At 40.5% G+C, this 17137-nt stretch overlaps 2 protein-coding genes across 2 annotated transcripts; one reads left to right on the top strand and one right to left on the bottom strand.

Moving 5' to 3' along the window:
- Nucleotides 1-2939: 2939 nt before the first annotated feature.
- On the bottom strand, nt 2940-5738 carry LOC115363670 (amine sulfotransferase-like). The gene is made up of 6 exons (XM_030057946.1): nt 5591-5738; nt 5245-5450; nt 3758-3884; nt 3559-3653; nt 3149-3320; nt 2940-3070 (listed from the first exon to the last, which is right to left on the bottom strand). Exons 1-6 carry the CDS (start codon nt 5736-5738, stop codon nt 2940-2942), a joined length of 879 nt encoding a protein of 292 aa, XP_029913806.1.
- A 3486-nt stretch (nt 5739-9224) lies between these two features.
- Nucleotides 9225-10941, top strand: LOC115363668 (amine sulfotransferase-like). Its single transcript, XM_030057945.1, has 6 exons — nt 9225-9372; nt 9513-9718; nt 9852-9978; nt 10218-10312; nt 10532-10703; nt 10811-10941. The coding sequence occupies exons 1-6, from the start codon at nt 9225-9227 to the stop codon at nt 10939-10941; spliced, it is 879 nt and encodes a 292-aa protein (XP_029913805.1).
- Nucleotides 10942-17137: the final 6196 nt, after the last annotated feature.

The following is a 17137-nucleotide window of genomic DNA, read 5'->3' as shown; positions in this document are numbered from 1 at the left end:
GCCACCCTTTTTATAAAGGCTTCAAACAGGTGTCACCAGGAGGGGCCAGACCATCAGGGAGGAACCTTTAAGAAAGGAAGCAGAGGCAGGCAAACAGATATACCAGCCTACGGCCTAATGCCCATGCCCATGATTTCACTGTGGGATCTACTGCTTGTGCTTTAGGATCAAACTTTCCATCTGGCCCTAGAAAGTTCCTCACATCACACTGAGCAGGCTCATGGGCAACCCCTAGAGACTTACTAGGCCTATCCCTGAAATTTTCTTCTCTAGGAACTTGAGCAAATACAAGGCCAGTACCGTGTGTTAAAATACATTCATCAGTGAGAACTGCAGCCGCAGAAGGTGTCTTTACCTTTCAATCATTGATGTAAGTAGAAAGGTGTGCAGGTAAAGAACTTTTAACTGTTAAACACAATTAAATCACATAGATCATCATAGGTTCTGTTGTGGAATTCTTCAACAAGTGAACAGTCAGATTGTTATCAGGCCTTTAAAGGCCCCATGGCATGAAAAGTGCAATTTTCGTTGTTTTTTTCGTGATAAGGAAGGTCTTGGGTCCACATAAATACTGTCCCATGCATTAAACCTGTGATAAATGGAGAAATGCACACAGCCCGTTTTTTTAAACTCTCCCTTTAAAACGCACGGACAGCACTTCCTCCTTTTTGTGATGTCACACATAAGGCTACTCCTCCCACTTAAACTAGCCTGCTGGCCTCCGCTCCCCAGGTAACAAGCTAACAAGTTAGCGACATGTCGAAGAAATGTTGTTGCACCATAGACAGATGCAAGGAGACTCATGTTTCACTGCACACTCTTCCAAAAGAAACGCACGTTACAGACCAGTGGCTGATGTTAATTTTTTCCCGGGTCCCGCAGAATTTTAGTCCAAATTTGCTTGTCTGTTCAGCTCATTTCAGCGCCGACTGTTTTATCAACCTGACCCAATACAATGCCGCTTTCGCAAAGAAACTATTGATAAAGGATCCTGCTGTCCCCACATTGTCTGGATCAACGTCAACCTGCAACCAGTAAGTGATTTGTTGTCTCTGTCTCATCAAGACAGTAACATTTTCTGAAGTGTAAAGTTTCTCATTAGTACCGTTGATAACATTATAGCCGTTAACTTGCCTGTGATTGGCCCGACCATATGTCACTCAAAACAGTCAGCCAATCAGTGGAGAAATGCTGATTCTCTCTTCTGATTGGCTAAACGAACCGTGCTGCCAGAGCTCCAGGAGAAAGGCAAGAGAGAGGAGCTGTGAAACTGTATTTAGCAGACCACAGGTACTCATAACCACAAATACATCTTGCTAGGGATACCAACAGTTAAAATTAAACCCTGGAAAAGTGTACAGCATGGGGCCTTTAATACACTCCTCTATAGACAGTGATGGCAATGGGATAGCAAACAATTTACACTGCTCCTTTCCCTCAGAAATTTGTTCTTCCCTAGAGAGCTTGATCTGTTCACCGACCTCAGACTGCACAGGAGGGCAAAACCTTAAGGCTGAATTATGCTTCCGCGTAGGAAGAGCGTACGGAGGTTGTGCGAAGCTTACGGGGGTTGTGCGACCGCCGCAGAGCCTTGCCGCGCGCCTCCCAAAAATTGTAACTACGCGGACCCTACGCAGCCCCACAAGAGCTGTGATTGGTCCGCCGAAGTACATCATTTCCGGCATTTCGTTGCAACCGGCATCACATCCTGTTGTTGTGCCGGCCGACAGCGCCGTTTTTAAAACAACTGTTGTGTCTCGACTCCTTGGTTGTGTTTGAAAACTTTGGAGAGTGCTGGATCTCGCGGAAGAACGCCTGGCCGAGGAGGTGCGCAAGTACCCGCACCTATACGACTCGTCCTCTCGCCATTACAAAGACGTACAGAAGAGCAGCGACGTTGGTGGGCGGAAAATTGCTCAGTGTGTTTCGCAGAGGTATGTTGGACAAACACGCGCTGCGTAGGAAATGCGTGCTTCGCACAACCCCCGTACACTCTTCTGACGCTGAAGCATAACTCAGCCTTTAGGGTGCTGTTTAGCATAATCATCTGATTCCGCAGCTTCCTGAAGGGGTGAATCCACACACAACAATGGGGGACCATCTTTCCACACACTTGCCTTAGCCAAGTCATTCCCCAGAATAATGTCTCACACTGAGCAGGCTCATGGGCAACTCCTAGAGACTTACTAGGCCTAGCCCTGAAATTTTCCATCTGCTGCCCTTCTCTGGGAAACTGACCAAATACAAGGCCAGTGTCAGCCATGCTGCTGTGTTGCTGTTACTGCTGGTGTACCAGAAGAAGAAGCTTGCACCTCATAGTATTTACTCCATGTTCGTTTGGTGTATTTTCCAAAGAAGCAAGAATACATGAAATTCAAAGCATGTTATCTACATTCAGATCTAATTGTTACTTGTGTATTTCCTGTAAAAACAAAACAAAACAAAACAAAAAAAAAAAACACTGAAAACATTTGGTCACTCTCTGCTTTGAGTTAATAGTGCACTCAGTAAAGATGTCTTTCTCACCAGTGGTGATCACAACACCAAAATACAAATCTGAAAAGCACACTTGATTCTAGGTAACTACAGAAGTACTCTGAAAAGTTATGTTTGATAAAGATTAAGTAACTCATTACTTTCTAAGAGTAGTAAGATGGTAAAGCAAATACTACCTAGCAGCCAAGTTCATTTTCATTCTCCTGATCTTTTTTTTTTTTTTTTTTTTTTTTTTTTTTTCATGTTCTGTGCTCTTGGTTTCTCATTTCTCCCAAATATGAGAGAGAATAACAGCTAGAAAACATTATTTTACTGGTTATCTTTGTGATTACATACCAGCAGCATATTTTGTTATAAGACATATACAGACATGTGGTGTTACAAGGCCCACAAATGATTGAGCTGCTTATTTCTTGGACCGAGAAAACTGTGATACACATCTTCTAAGGTTGTGGTGGCAGCTCAGTGTCCCAGATGAACTTCAGTCCCATATCACCCAGTCGCTCCTGAAGGATCTGATCAAACCTCTCACTCTGGGCCACAGTAAAGGTGTTCTTCCAGTCACCGATCTTACCTGAAAAAAATAAATTTATATGCCTGCTGTCTGTTTACATAAACCTGAACAGGATCTGCAGTTCAGATGATAAATTACCTTTGCGCAAGAATTGTCCTTTGAGTATTTTCTCTGGCAGGAACTGATAATTGGCTTTTGGGTCATTCTTCATGTTCTTGAAAGTAGTTTTCTCAACAATTTGATCAATCACTGCCTCACTGAGATTTCTCCCTAAGAATTTGCAGAGCTTAATTATTGCTGCCTTCAGATCCTAAAAGAGAAACAAATTCAAGCAAAGAAACAAAATCAAACAGAGAACAGAGCAGAGAAAGGAAGCTTTGAACGTTGATGAAGAAATGACTTTTTTTCATGTTTAATATTAATGAACATGATTCACTTCATGCAAAACATCAAATGGATTTGAAATGTATTTTTGTTCCAGACTCTTCACCAGTCTCAGCTAAATGGTCCCTGAAAATCCCCAGGGGAAACCATGAGCTAAATCTTACCAAAACCATTTCCTCATATGTCAGGAAAAGGATGTTGTACTGGTCTCTCTTAGAATGCCACTCCCTGATGTGATCAAACCAGGATGATCCAACAACTGTTTAATGACATGTTCTTTTTTTATTCACCTATTTCAACATCAGAGTACCCTTATTCACTTTCAGCATCCTTGTTAATTAGTTTATCTTTTTATTAACTCACCGTTCCCTGCCAGATATTGCTCCAGAAAGTCCTCAAAGCTCTTGGGGGTCTCCCAGTTGGCAAAGATATTGCAGAAATGATAATAGGATACAATATTGTCCTTTGGGTTTCGCATCACATAGATAATCTGCCATGAAAAAAAAAAAGAAAATTGTATACCCCACTGTAATCAGTTTGTTAGCAGTTTAACATTGCCTCAATTTTGAGTAAAGTAAAATGTGAGTCTTACTCCTCTGAACTGAGGGAGTCTTTTGGCATTCACTTCAATTCAATTTTATTTGTTATTATAGCAAAAGTTGTCTCAAGGTGCACAATGCAGGACATTCAGTCTTATGCCATTCATGTAATCCGACAAGCAGCCATGATTTAAAAAAAAAAAAAAAAAAAAAAAAAAAAAAAAACTTTCATAGCTGGTACGAATTGCTCTTCCCTACATATCTATTATGCATTTTGATTTGGCACAGACATGGGGTCAACATTTTTGGAAAGCTCGGGTATTATCATACCCGATGGCAAACCAATAAGGGGTGCCACTGACTAGTGTCAAAACATGGAAAAAAACATGATTTCACTATCTTAAGAAAAAAATAAATAAAATAAGACCAAACAGGCGTTCTTCCCACACCCAAAAACTTTAATTAAGATAGCAAAATTTGTGATCACAACATCACATAATAGACATAACATATTAGAACTACAAAACCTATGGCGCAGGACACCTCTGTGTGTTGCAACTTCGCACAGATTGTAGTTCTGGTACCCCTCTTCCGGGTTAGGGTAAAAGTTTTGAAATTAGGTTTAGAAAACATACATACGGTAGTTTTTCAACAGCAAAAGTATAATGTTAACATGTAGCAAATGTTTATATCACGAATAAGGATGTGTTATGAAAAAAAAGGAATCTTTAGTGCTATTTTGACGTGTTTCCATGGTTTTTCCACCCGCTGTGTTTCGCTGACTGAAAGGGTGGTGTTCAATGGCGCAACATATCAGCATATTATAATCTTCTTTTAAGAAGATTTGACGACTTTCATGCACTTTATTGATTAAGACTGTCAAATCAAACACGTCGCTGATTAGGATCATGGGTAATGTAGTGCTTCTCCGTGATATGACATCGCGAATAAAACATGTTTTCTTAAAATAAAGTTGATATTATACGGGACTTGTGGACACATGCCATCGTTACACAACCTCATAGCTCGTGATAAGTTACATTATGGCTAATAATCAGAACTATTTTTCAGAATATCGATTAAATTTGCACTTCCGGGATCTATGAACCACCACCCATAGCGTGAGGTCTTTGAAGCCGAGAATCCGTGCGTCCAGCACGGATCCTCACTGACTTTCAGTGGACACTGTTTGCGACGCTAAGGGACCCTGACCATTCATCAGGCTGTTGACGCATTGAGAGTGAGGACGTGTTGATTTTGATGAACTAAATTGTTCCAATTTAACAGTCAGTCAGTTGCTCAGTCTGTTACCTTTGCCCTCTTATTCTTCAGGCCTGGAGGCATGAGAGTGGGGGTCAGATGAGAGGCCAAAAGCCGAGGACAAGGTCGTAGAGAGTAATCTTCACGACCCCCTCTGTACTCCAGCCATGGCATTTGCTTAAAGTTGTTGGGATAAGCAGGAAGACCAGTGTCTTGCTCCAAGATGGCGATGATGATGTTCTGAGTCCATACGGTGCCTGTGTGTAAAAAGCTCAGAGACATCTGAATATGGCTCCTACCTTATTATGACAGTGCATCGAGTCAAGAAAGACTAATAAAAATTGTAGGAGTCTTAGCTAAAAATTGCACTAAATTTCTAAGAAGTCATTGTACTTACCTGACTTTGGATATGTGACCAGGAATATGTCACTGTCACGGGTCTCAAAGGTCTGGAGTGAATCAATGTACTCTGCAGTGGTGTGTCCCTTGGTAAAGTTGTAGTTCTTATATTTGAACAGGTACTGATCAACACTGAGCTGTTCCATTCTGACTCAATCAGGGAGATCCAAGTTTACTGCCACCTAGTCACAGCCTATATGACCGTGCCAGGCGAACAGGAGCAGAGATCACAAAGTGGTTGGACTTTGACAGGGTGCATCCCATTTGTTTATCCTATGTCTTGTTTCCTTTCCTTCCTCACTACCTTGTCTACTACCAGGAGGATTAGGGGGAAAATAAACTGAAGGGAGTAAAGTGAATGAGAGGAGGAGGGACAGTGATGACAACTGGCAGAACTCTGAGTCCATTTAGGTGAAGTGACCTGATCACAAACTTTCAGTCTTATAGCCAAGGTCCATGGTTCGCTTTGCTATTCAAGTTGATCAGTCGAAACAGTCAGAAGTATTCATGCTTGGAGAGAAAGGTTATAAAAGTTCATAGTCAGTGGTGCAGCAGGTGGCCACAAAAGTTGAACAGTCAACAAAGGCCAAGCACAAAATTACCTGCCCATTAATTAAAAAGTACAAAGCATTATGAAATTGACATTATGGTGTATAAAAGCTTATAACATTGAGTTTCAATCTCTCAGAGCAAAGGAAAGTTACTGACTACATTTAAACACAAACAAATACACAGTTTGAATTTCACATGTAGGACTTTCCTATTGAGCAATTTGCTACTTGTCCTTACTTGACCCTCTTACCTTTCCTCTAGCACCATCCTCAGGCCAAACATATGAATTGCACGTCATGTATCTCTTAAAGAAATGTAATTGACAAGTAGTTTGAAAACCATTCCCTGGCTTTCCAAGAAATGAACCTCTCAAAATTTGTAACCTTGTGACATTTTGTGTAGTGCTACCTTGACACTACCCCATTGAGGGGGAAGGCCTCAAAACTGATACAAGTATAACCAGTTCTTTCAATACTTATAGACCTATTGAAATTTAAATTGAAGTCCACTCATGTTCTACTGAGCTCTTGTTTGCATGTATCTTATATATTGCTATGCCCAGCTTGTCCAGAAGAGCATAACAAAGAAGGGAGGTCCACACAGTAACATCTTAAAGAAAAACAATTTATTAAAGATACGTTAACAGAAGTCAAAAATATTTAACAAGAATAAATAAGGGATAGTGGAAACTAACAAACCAAAAATGACTCCTGAGGCCTGTATCATGAAGCAGCGAGATAACATCAGGCTCCACTCCAGATTTTCTGTATCACAAAGCTGATTAACCTCTCATTGGGATAGGAAACCTATCCTGAACCTAGTAGGACCATAGCAGGATTGAGGGGGGTAGAGTGCTCCTTGTGTTTGTTAGTTATCCAGTTCGGGCCTATGTGCCAAGGCCACTGCGGTGTTACAATTGCCAGCGGTTTGGCCATACGGCTCAGATCTGTAAGGAAAAGAGGAGGTGCGCTAGATGTGAGGCGGGGCCATGGTTATGGGGAGTGTGGAAATGGGGTGCAGCCTAATTGTTGCAGCTGTGGGGGAAATCACAGTGTGGCGTTTGGGGAATGTGAGATCATGAGGAGGGAATCTCAGGTCCAGAAGGTGAGGGCTGGGGGGGGGTTCTCCTATGCTGAAGCTGTGAAGGTGGTGAGAGGACAGGGCACAGAGAATCGCGAGCAAGGGGCAAAGAAGGTGGTGGCCCGGGAGGTGGAAAAACAGTTCTCTGATATATGGAAATTTGATAATTAAAAGTATTTTAAAGGCATTTCACAACATTTTAGGGACATTTAAAATGACTCTAAATGTTTTGGGGGGCAAATTATTCCTGGGTGAGAGAATGGGCCTAACTGACAGCTCGCTGATGCAAATGTGAAAAAGGATCATTTCTACCCTTCATTCAAGAGGGCGAGTAGGCCTTTATACTTGCCTTTTGTTCCTGCTGAGTTCTAACGTAGCTCAGTATCTGATTTTATTCAGGCTATCAACTTGATGTACTGACGTGATTGAATTGTGGCGTCAGCTTCTAGCTTTATTATAGCCTGTATAACGCAATGACATTAAAAAGGCAAACTTACCAGATGCAATGATGTTCTTGTGTCTAATTTTTACTTGCTCCCACGTTCTTTTAACCCATGAGGGAACACACCTGGAGGAATTCAACTCTAGCCTACCTGTCATACACAAAACACATCTGGGCAGTACAGTGTCAGATGTGGACTACTTGAGCCACTGATGTGTAACTTACGCATTTATGCAGTCGGCAATTTGTTGCCAAGCATTCTGCCTTCTCTTCGCGGCAGCCGCGGTGCGCGTTCACAGCTCTTGATGAGGCAAACGTAGATCGAGTGAGCGAGTTGATGACCAGCGTTGTGATACTGGTTGTCCCTGATCACCATGGTCTCGGTTAGTGCAGCTGGATAGGTCTGAGAAATCCAGGGAAAACTGAGCTTGCTTCATGATACAGGCCTTAGGTGTCATTTTTGTTTTTTTTATTTTCCCTGTCCCTTATTTATTCTTGTTAAATATTTTTGACTTCTGTTAACGTATATTTAATAAATTGTTTTTCTTTAAGATGTTACTGTGTGGACCTCCCTCCTTTGTTATCCTCTTCTGGACAAGCTGGGTATAGCAATATGTATGTTCAATGTAAACAAGAGCTCAGTAGAACAACAATTTAAATTTCAATAGGTCTATAAATATTGAAAGAACTGGCTATACTTGTGTCAGTTTTAAGGTCTTCCCTCTTAATAGGGTAGTGTCAAGGTAGCACTACACAAAAGGTCACAAGGTTACAAATTTCGAGAGGTTCATTGCTTGGAAAGCCAGGGAATGGTTTGCAAACTACTTGTCAATTACATTTTTTTTAGAGATACATTATGTGCAATTCATATGTTTGGCCTGAGGATGGTGCTAGAGGAAAGGTAAGAAGGTCAAGTAAGGACAAGTAGCAAATTGCTCAATAGGAAGGGCCTGCAAGTGTAATTTCAAATTGTGTATTTGTTTGTGTTTAAATGTAGACAGTAACTTTCCTTTTCTCTGAGAAATTGGAACTCATTGCTATAAGCTTTTATACACCATAATGTCTTTCATAATGCTTTGTACATCTTAAGGGGCAGGTCATTTTGTGCTTGGCTTTTGTTGACTCTTCAACTTTTGTGGCCACCTGCTGCACCACACTGACTATGAACTTTTACAACCTTTCTCTCCAAGCATGAATACTTCTGACTGTTTCGACTGATCAACTTGGATAGCAAAGTGAACCCTGGACCTTGGCTATAAGACTGGAAGTTTGTGATAGGGTCACTTCACCAAAATGGACTCAGAGTTCTGCCAGTTGTGATCACTGTCCCTCCTCCTCTCATTCACTTTACTCCCTTCAGTTTATTTTCCCCCTAATCCTCCTATCTGGTAGTAGACAAGGTTGTGAGAAAGGAAAGGAAACAAGACATAGGATAAACAAATGGGATGTACCCTGTCAAAGTCCAACCACTTTGTGATCTCTGCTCCTCTTCGCCTGGCATGGTCATATAGGCTGTGACTCTGTGGCAGTAAGCTTGGATCTCCCTGGTTGAGTCAGAATGGAACAGCTCAGTGTTGATCAGTACCTGTTCAAGTATAAGAACTACAACTTTACCAAGGGACACACCACTGCAGAGTACATTGATTCACTCCAGACCTTTGAGATCCGTGACAGTGACATATTCCTGGTCACATATCCAAAGTCAGGTAAGTACAATGACTTCTCAGAAATTTAGTGCAATTTTTAGCTAAGACTCTTACCGTTTTTATTAGTCTTTCTTGACTCGATGCACTGTCATAATAAGGTAGGAGCCATATTCAGATGTCTCTGAGCTTTTTACACACAGGCACCGTATGGACTCAGAACATCATCATCTCCATCTTGGAGCAAGACACTGATCTTCCTGCTTATCCCAACAACTCAAAGCAAATGCCATGGCTGGAGTACAGAGAAGATCCTGAAGACTACTCCCTACGACCTTCTCCTCGGCTTTTGGCCTCTCATCTGACCCCCACCCTCTTGCCTCCAGGCCTGAAGAATAAGAGGACAAAGGTAAAAGACTGAGCAATAGACTGTGTGTTGAATTGGAACAGTTTAGTTAATCAAAATGTGCGTTTCACATCTACTTCTTTCCCCATTTAAGAGAGACAGGCTCTTAGCTGACTCTTGTACATTTACATGGCAGATTATCTATGTGATGCGGAACCCAAAGGACAACATTGTGTCCTATTACCATTTCTGCAGTATCTTTGCTGGGTTGGAGACCCCGAAGAACTTTGAGGACTTTCTGGATCAATATTTGGTGGGAAATGGTGAGTTAACAAAAACATTTACTGATTATCAAAGATGTGGAAAGTGAAGAGGGCCACCTTGGTGTTCAAACAAGTAAAAAAGTAAGACTTTTTTTATCTGCAGACTATGGCCTTAAGCATGTTGGCCATATTTCCTCCTTCACAGATATTGTCTAATTATGTTTCATGAAATATCCAATAAAAGATATGATTTGAGGTGAATATCTAACCAAAAACATGAATTTCATGTCATTAAACAGTTGCTGGATCATCCTGGTTTGATCACATCAGGGAGTGGCATGCTGAGAGAGACCAGTACAACATCCTTTTCCTGACATATGAAGAGATGGTTTTGGTAAGATTTAGCTCTGCCAGGCTCAAAGTTTCCCCTCAGGAGTTTTAGGGAGCAGTTAGCTGAGGCTGGTGAAGAGTCTGGAACAAAAATTCTCATTCATAATGTGAGTTATGTCTATTAATATTAACCATCAAGTAAGTCATTTCTTGAACAATGCTCAGTTTTCTTTGTCTGCTCTGCTTGATTTTGTTTCTCTACTTTATTGTGTTTCTCTTTTAGGACCTGAAGGCAGCAATAATTAAGATCTGCAGCTTCCTAGGCAAAAACCTGAGTGAGGCAGTCATTGATCAAATTGTTGAGAAAACTACTTTCAAGAACATGAAGAATGACCCAAAGGCCAATTATCAGTTCATGCCAGAGGAAATACTCAAAGGACAATTCATGCGCAAAGGTAATTTATCATCTGAACTGCAGATCCTGTACAAGTTAATGTAAATAGACAGCAGGCATATATCTATCTATGTATATATTTTTATTATTATTTTTTTTTCCCCTCAGGTAAGATCGGTGACTGGAAGAACACCTTTACTGTGGCCCAGAGTGAGACGTTTGATCAGATCCTCCAGGAGCGACTGGGTGATATGGGACTGAAGTTCATCTGGGACACTGAGCTGCCACCACAACCTTAGAAGATGTTTGTCACAGTTTTCTCTGTCCAAGAAATAAGCAGCTCAAACATTCATAGGCCTTGTGGCACCACATGTCTGTCTATGTCTTATGACAAATTATGCTGTTCATGTGTAATAACAAAGATAACCAGTAAAATAATGTTTTCTAGATGATATTCTGTCTCATATTTGGGAGAAATGAGAAAACAAGAGGACGGCACACTAACAAAAATAGATTAGGAGAATGAAAATGAACTTGGCTGCTAGTTAGTAGTTGTTTTGCCAAGTTACTTAGTCTTTATCAAATGAAACGTTTTTAAATACTTCTTTAGGTACCAACAATAAAGTGTGCTTTTCAAATATATGTTTTGGAGTTGTGATCACCGCTGGTGAGAAAAACAGCTTAACTGAGTGCACTATCAACTCAAAGACAGAGACTGACCAAATGTTTAATTTTTTTTTTTTTTTTTTTTTTTGACAGGAAATACACCAGTAACAAGTAGTTCTGAATGTAGATAACATGCTTTGAACTGATGTATTCTCACTTCCTTGGAAAATACACCAAACTAACATGGAGTAAATACTATGAGGTGCGAGTTTCTGCATGCACCCCGTGTCCTGTTTTACCAGCACCAAAAGCAACACAGCAGCATGGCTGACATGCTTGCATGTTACTTTGGTAACCCTTTCTTTGGACAGTACCCTCATAGATATTAAACATAATGTCAAAGAATATGTAAGTTAAATGTAAGTGAGCTCTGTAGAATATCAGTTAGCCATAATTTAAATTTCAACAATATGTCTATAAATATTCAAAGAACTGGCTAGGCTGATATCAGTTTAAAGATCTTCCCCCTTAATGGGGTGGTGTCAAGGTAACACTACATGGAGGGTCACAAGGTTACCTCCATCAACAGGTTCATTTCTTTGAAAGCGAGGGAATGCTCTGCAAATTACTTGGTAATTTGTCCATGTCATTTAGAGATACATTTTGTGCATTTCAAATGTTTGACCTGAAGATGGTAAATTGGCAAATCGCTCAATAGGAAAGGCCTACATGTGTAATTTCAAAGTGTATATTTGTTTGTGAAATCGGAACTCATTGCTATAAACTTTTATACACCATGATATATTTCATAATGCTTTGTACTTCTTGAGGGGGAGGTAATTTTGTGCTTGGCTTTTGTTAACTGTAAGGTTTTGTGGCTACCTGCCGCGCCACTGACTATGAACAACCTTTCTCCAAGCATGAATACTTCTGACTGTTTCAACTGATCAACTTGAATAATTGCATAGAGAACCCCAGACCTTGGCTATAAGACTGGAAGTTTGTGATAGGGTCACTTCACCAATACGGACTCAGAGTTCTCCCAGATGTGATCACAGTTCCTCCTAGGGCTGGGCGATATACCGAAAATTTACCGATACCGTAATTTATGACGATAACCGACGTCACTTTGCTCATGTCGGTATGTTCGGTATTTTAAATAAATAAATAAATAAATAAATAAATAAAAGTCATTTTTGTCTTTTTTAGCTGTGTAGGTACACTGTAAAAACGCCAACTTATGATTTGTTATCCTAACCTGTTTTTTTAAGTCAAGTGAACAACCACTTGGGCAATTTGCTGAGGTAACTTGAAAAAACAAATTTACGCAATGTTTCTCAAAAATAGTACTGTCAATGTGAATAGTTTAGTTCAGACAACTATTGTTTGTGAGTTATACAGCACTATAAAAACTCCAACTTATGAAGTGTAATTGTAACCCATTTTTTAAGTGGAATGAACAACCATTTGGTCAAGATGCTTAGCTAACACAAAAAAAAAAAAACAAGTTTACTCAATGAATTAGTTGAGAAAAATCACTTGTGCGACTTGTACATTGAGAACACTATTTGACTCTAAAGGTTATTATCACAATAACTTGGACGGGGGCAGCCAGGGTTCTGGAAGCCACCGCAAAGGAGTGTGCTTAAAAGGCATTAATGATGTTGTGGAAAGGTTTAGGAGATGAACAAGACAGGACGAGGTCGCTCTGACCTTGACCTTTGACCTCCAAAATCTAATCAGCTCATCTTTTTAATCTATCTATCTATCTATCTATCTATTTGTGTGTGTGTGTGTGTGTGTGTGTGTGTGTGTGTGTGTATGTTAATTGACTTGTATGATATACTGTGTTGAGTGTGCTTGAATCTTGAAACAATCCATCAGTCTATCTATATCTATATACTTATACCTTTACCTCTCTCTCTCTCTCTCTCTCTCTCTCTCTCTCTATATATATATATATATATATATATATATATATACATATATATATATATATATATATATATATATATATATATATATACAGTACAGGCCAAAAGTTTGGACACACCTTCTCATTCAATGCGTTTTCTTTATTTTCATGACTATTTACATTGTAGATTCTCACTGAAGGAATCAGAGCTATGAATGAACACATGTGGAGTTATGTACTTAACAAAAAAGGTGAAATAACTGAAAACATGTTTTATATTCTAGTTTCTTCAAAATAGCCACCCTTTGCTCTGATTACTGCTTTGCACACTCTTGGCATTCTCTCGATGAGCTTCAAGAGGTAGTCACCTGAAATGGTTTTCCAACAGTCTTGAAGGAGTTCCCAGAGGTGTTTAGCACTTGTTGGCCCCTTTGCCTTCACTCTGCGGTCCAGCTCACCCCAAACTGGGTTCAGGTCCGGTGACTGTGGAGGCCAGGTCATCTGCCGCAGCACTCCATCACTCTCCTTCTTGGTCAAATAGCCCTTACACAGCCTGGAGGTGTGTTTGGGGTCATTGTCCTGTTGAAAAATAAATGATCGTCCAACTAAACGCAAACCGGATGGGATAGCATGTCGCTGCAGGATGCTGTGGTAGCCATGCTGGTTCAGTGTGCCTTCAATTTTGAATAAATCTCCAACAGTGTCACCAGCAAAACACCCCCACACCATCACACCTCCTCCTCCATGCTTCACAGTGGGAACCAGGCATGTGGAATCCATCCGTTCACCTTTTCTGCGTCTCACAAAGACACGGCGGTTGGAACCAAAGATCTCAAATTTGGACTCATCAGACCAAAGCACAGATTTCCACTGGTCTAATGTCCATTCCTTGTGTTTCTTGGCCCAAACAAATCTCTTCTGCTTGTTGCCTCTCCTTAGCAGTGGTTTCCTAGCAGCTATTTGACCATGAAGGCCTGATTGGCGCAGACTCCTCTTAACAGTTGTTCTAGAGATGGGTCTGCTGCTAGAACTCTGTGTGGCATTTATCTGGTCTCTGATCTGAGCTGCTGTTAACTTGCGATTTCTGAGGCTGGTGACTCGGATGAACTTGTCCTCAGAAGCAGAGGTGACTCTTGGTCTTCCTTTCCTGGGTCGGTCCTCATGTGTGCCAGTTTCGTTGTAGCGCTTGATGGTTTTTGCGACTCCACTTGGGGACACATTTAAAGTTTTTGCAATTTTCCGGACTGACTGACCTTCATTTCTTAAAGTAATGATGGCTACTCGTTTTTCCTTAGTTAGCTGATTGGTTCTTGCCATAATATGAATTCTAACAGTTGTCAAATAGGGCTGTCAGCTGTGTAGTAACCTGACTTCTGCACAACACAATTGATGGTCCCAACCCCATTGATAAAGCAAGAAATTCAACTAATTAACCCTGATATAGCACACCTGTGAAGTGAAAGCCATTTCAGGTGACTACATCTTGAAGCTCATCGAAAGAATGCCAAGAGTGTGCAAAGCAGTAATCAGAGCAAAGCGTGGCTATTTTGAGGAAACTAGAATATAAAACATGTTTTCAGTTATTTCACCTTTTTATTGTTAAGTACATGACTCCACATGTGTTCATTCATAGTTTTGATGCCTTCAGTCAGAATCTACAATGTAAATAGTCATGAAAATAAAGAAAACGCATTGAATGAGAAGATGTGTCCAAAGTTTTGGCCTGTACTGTATATGTGTGTATATACACACACACACACACACGTATATATACACTACTCACAAAAAGTTAGGGATATTTGGCTTTCGGGTGAAATTTATGGAAAATGTAAAAAGTTCATGCTACAGTGATATTATATCATGAAAGTAGGGCATTTAAGTAGAAGCATGCACTGGTGATTTCCTCATCTCAAACAATTTCTTGAAACAAAAGCCAACAACAGTGGTGGGTATACCACAACAAAAAATGTCAATGTCTCAATAACTTGTCATTTGCCCTTGAGCATCAATTACAGCTTGACAACGACGTCTCATGCTGTTCACAAGTCGACTTATTGTCTGCTGAGGCATGGCATCCCACTCTTCTTGAAGGGCGGCCCTCAGGACATTGAGGTTCTGGGGTACAGAGCTCCGAGCCTCTACACGGCGACTCAGCTGATCCCATAGGTTTTCTATGGGATTCAGGTCTGGAGAAAGTGCAGGCCACTCCATCTGAGGTACCCCAGTCTCCAGCAGCCGTTCCCTAATGATACGACCTCGATGAGCTGGAGCATTGTCGTCCATGAAGATGAAATTAGGCCTGTGTTGTTCATGCAGGGGCACAATGACTGGATTAATGATGTTATTCAGATAGTATGGGCTTGTCACTGTACCATTCACAAAGTGTAGGGCAATTCTGTACTGACTAGACACACCTGCCCACACAGTAACACCACCACCACCAAAGGCTCGTCTGGTGACAACAGCGGCTGATGCATAGTGCTCTCCTTGACGTCTCCAACATCGTTGGCGGCCATCATTTCTGCTCAACATGAATCGTCTTTCATCAGAGAACAGCACTGAGGCCCACTGGTCCCTCGTCCAGCGTAAATGCTGCCTGGCCCATGCAAGACGATGACACCTGTGCCTGGTGGTGTGGTCAGGTATCCTTGCAGGTCGTCTAGCACGCAGACCATGCTGATGTAAACGGTTTTGAATGGTCTGACGTGACACTTGGGTGCCTCTCACCTCCCTTAAACGTGCCTGGAGTTGAGTGGCATTCATCATCCGGTTCCACAGGGCACTGTTCACAATGAAGCGGTCATCAGTGTGGGATGTCCTGTTTGAAGCCTCGCAATGGCGAGGTGCTGCTGATCAATTGTTAGGTGTCGTCTTGGTCTCATGATGTCAAAATGTGAACAGCATGATGAGGAGGACTGTTTAAATACCAATTCTAATTGAACCAGGAAATTTATTGGTTGATTCATGGATCAAACACCTGTTGTGAATTTTGCCGTTAAGCTCCTTGTTAGAGAACAGCAACTTGTGCAAAAAGTACTGAAACACTGAACAGTTGGACATGTGCATTCAAAAGTTTACAGAAGGTCACATTAAGTTCACCTGTAAAGGTTATAATGCATTTTAGGTTCATCATGAAATTTCACCCGAAAGCCAAATATCCCTAACTTTTTGTGAGTAGTGTATATATAAATATATATATATACGTGTGTGTGTATGTATGTATTTGTATATATATATTTTTTAATTTAATACATTTTTTCTTTCATTTATAATTATTTGTCATTTCTCCTCCTTAATGTGCAATAACCTGAGACTTGTCTGTTGTCTTATTTCATTGCTAAATGGCATATTCACAAATGTCGTCACACTAACCAAAACCAACTCATTTGCATATATTAGGACCATTAGCCACTCCACGAATATGAAAGCCTTTAAAAAATTGTGATTTATTTGCTCTTTTTAATATATTTATGTAATATGATATTCTGAAAATTTGTCCTTGAAAGTATGTCACCCCAGGCTTTATTTATTTATTAATTTATTTATTGTTTTGTTATTTTTCGTCCCTCATACTGGTTTGTCATGTTTTTTTTCCCCTAAAGAGATATAATATTTTAAATCATTGTGCAAAAAAGAAAGAGGTACTTGTACAATTATTGACAAAGCGCTTTTTTAAAAAAAAAAAAAAAAGTTAAATTATTGAGTCAGTCACAGCAAATGTTTTTCATTGTTATTAAAAAAAGAGTTATGTTGGAAGATCAGTGTTCTTGTCTGTTACTGAGAAGGGTCCAGCGGCAGCTTTCAGACTTAAGGCGGAATGCTCATATACAGCAGTCAGTTTTGTTGTAGTTATCCCAACTTAAAAGCATGCTTTTTTGTGTAAACCTGTTTATGTAACTAAATTAAGCTAACTTAAAAATGTAAGGCAACCAGCTGCACATCCTTTTTGAGTTTACTGAACTTCTGGGCACCCA

The sequence above is a fragment of the Myripristis murdjan genome, chromosome 8 (genome assembly GCF_902150065.1).
Source record: "Myripristis murdjan chromosome 8, fMyrMur1.1, whole genome shotgun sequence".
Lineage (NCBI taxonomy): Eukaryota > Metazoa > Chordata > Actinopteri > Holocentriformes > Holocentridae > Myripristis > Myripristis murdjan.
Note: the sequence above shows the minus strand (reverse complement) of the source record. Positions and strands in the feature narration are given on the sequence as shown.

Excerpts from the sequence above, each read along its gene's own strand:
- LOC115363670 (XM_030057946.1), bottom strand. The coding sequence starts at position 5,738 with ATGGAACAGCTCAGTGTTGATCAGTACCTGTTCAAATATAAGAACTAC. Across the intron at positions 3,654-3,757 it reads GCAATATCTGGCAGGGAACG|TTGTTGGATCATCCTGGTTT; the intron begins GTGAGTTAATAA and ends GTCATTAAACAG. Across the intron at positions 3,071-3,148 it reads AGGACAATTCTTGCGCAAAG|GTAAGATCGGTGACTGGAAG; the intron begins GTAATTTATCAT and ends TATTTTTTTCAG.
- LOC115363668 (XM_030057945.1), top strand. The coding sequence starts at position 9,225 with ATGGAACAGCTCAGTGTTGATCAGTACCTGTTCAAGTATAAGAACTAC. Across the intron at positions 9,719-9,851 it reads TGAAGAATAAGAGGACAAAG|ATTATCTATGTGATGCGGAA; the intron begins GTAAAAGACTGA and ends TTTACATGGCAG. Across the intron at positions 9,979-10,217 it reads TCAATATTTGGTGGGAAATG|TTGCTGGATCATCCTGGTTT; the intron begins GTGAGTTAACAA and ends GTCATTAAACAG.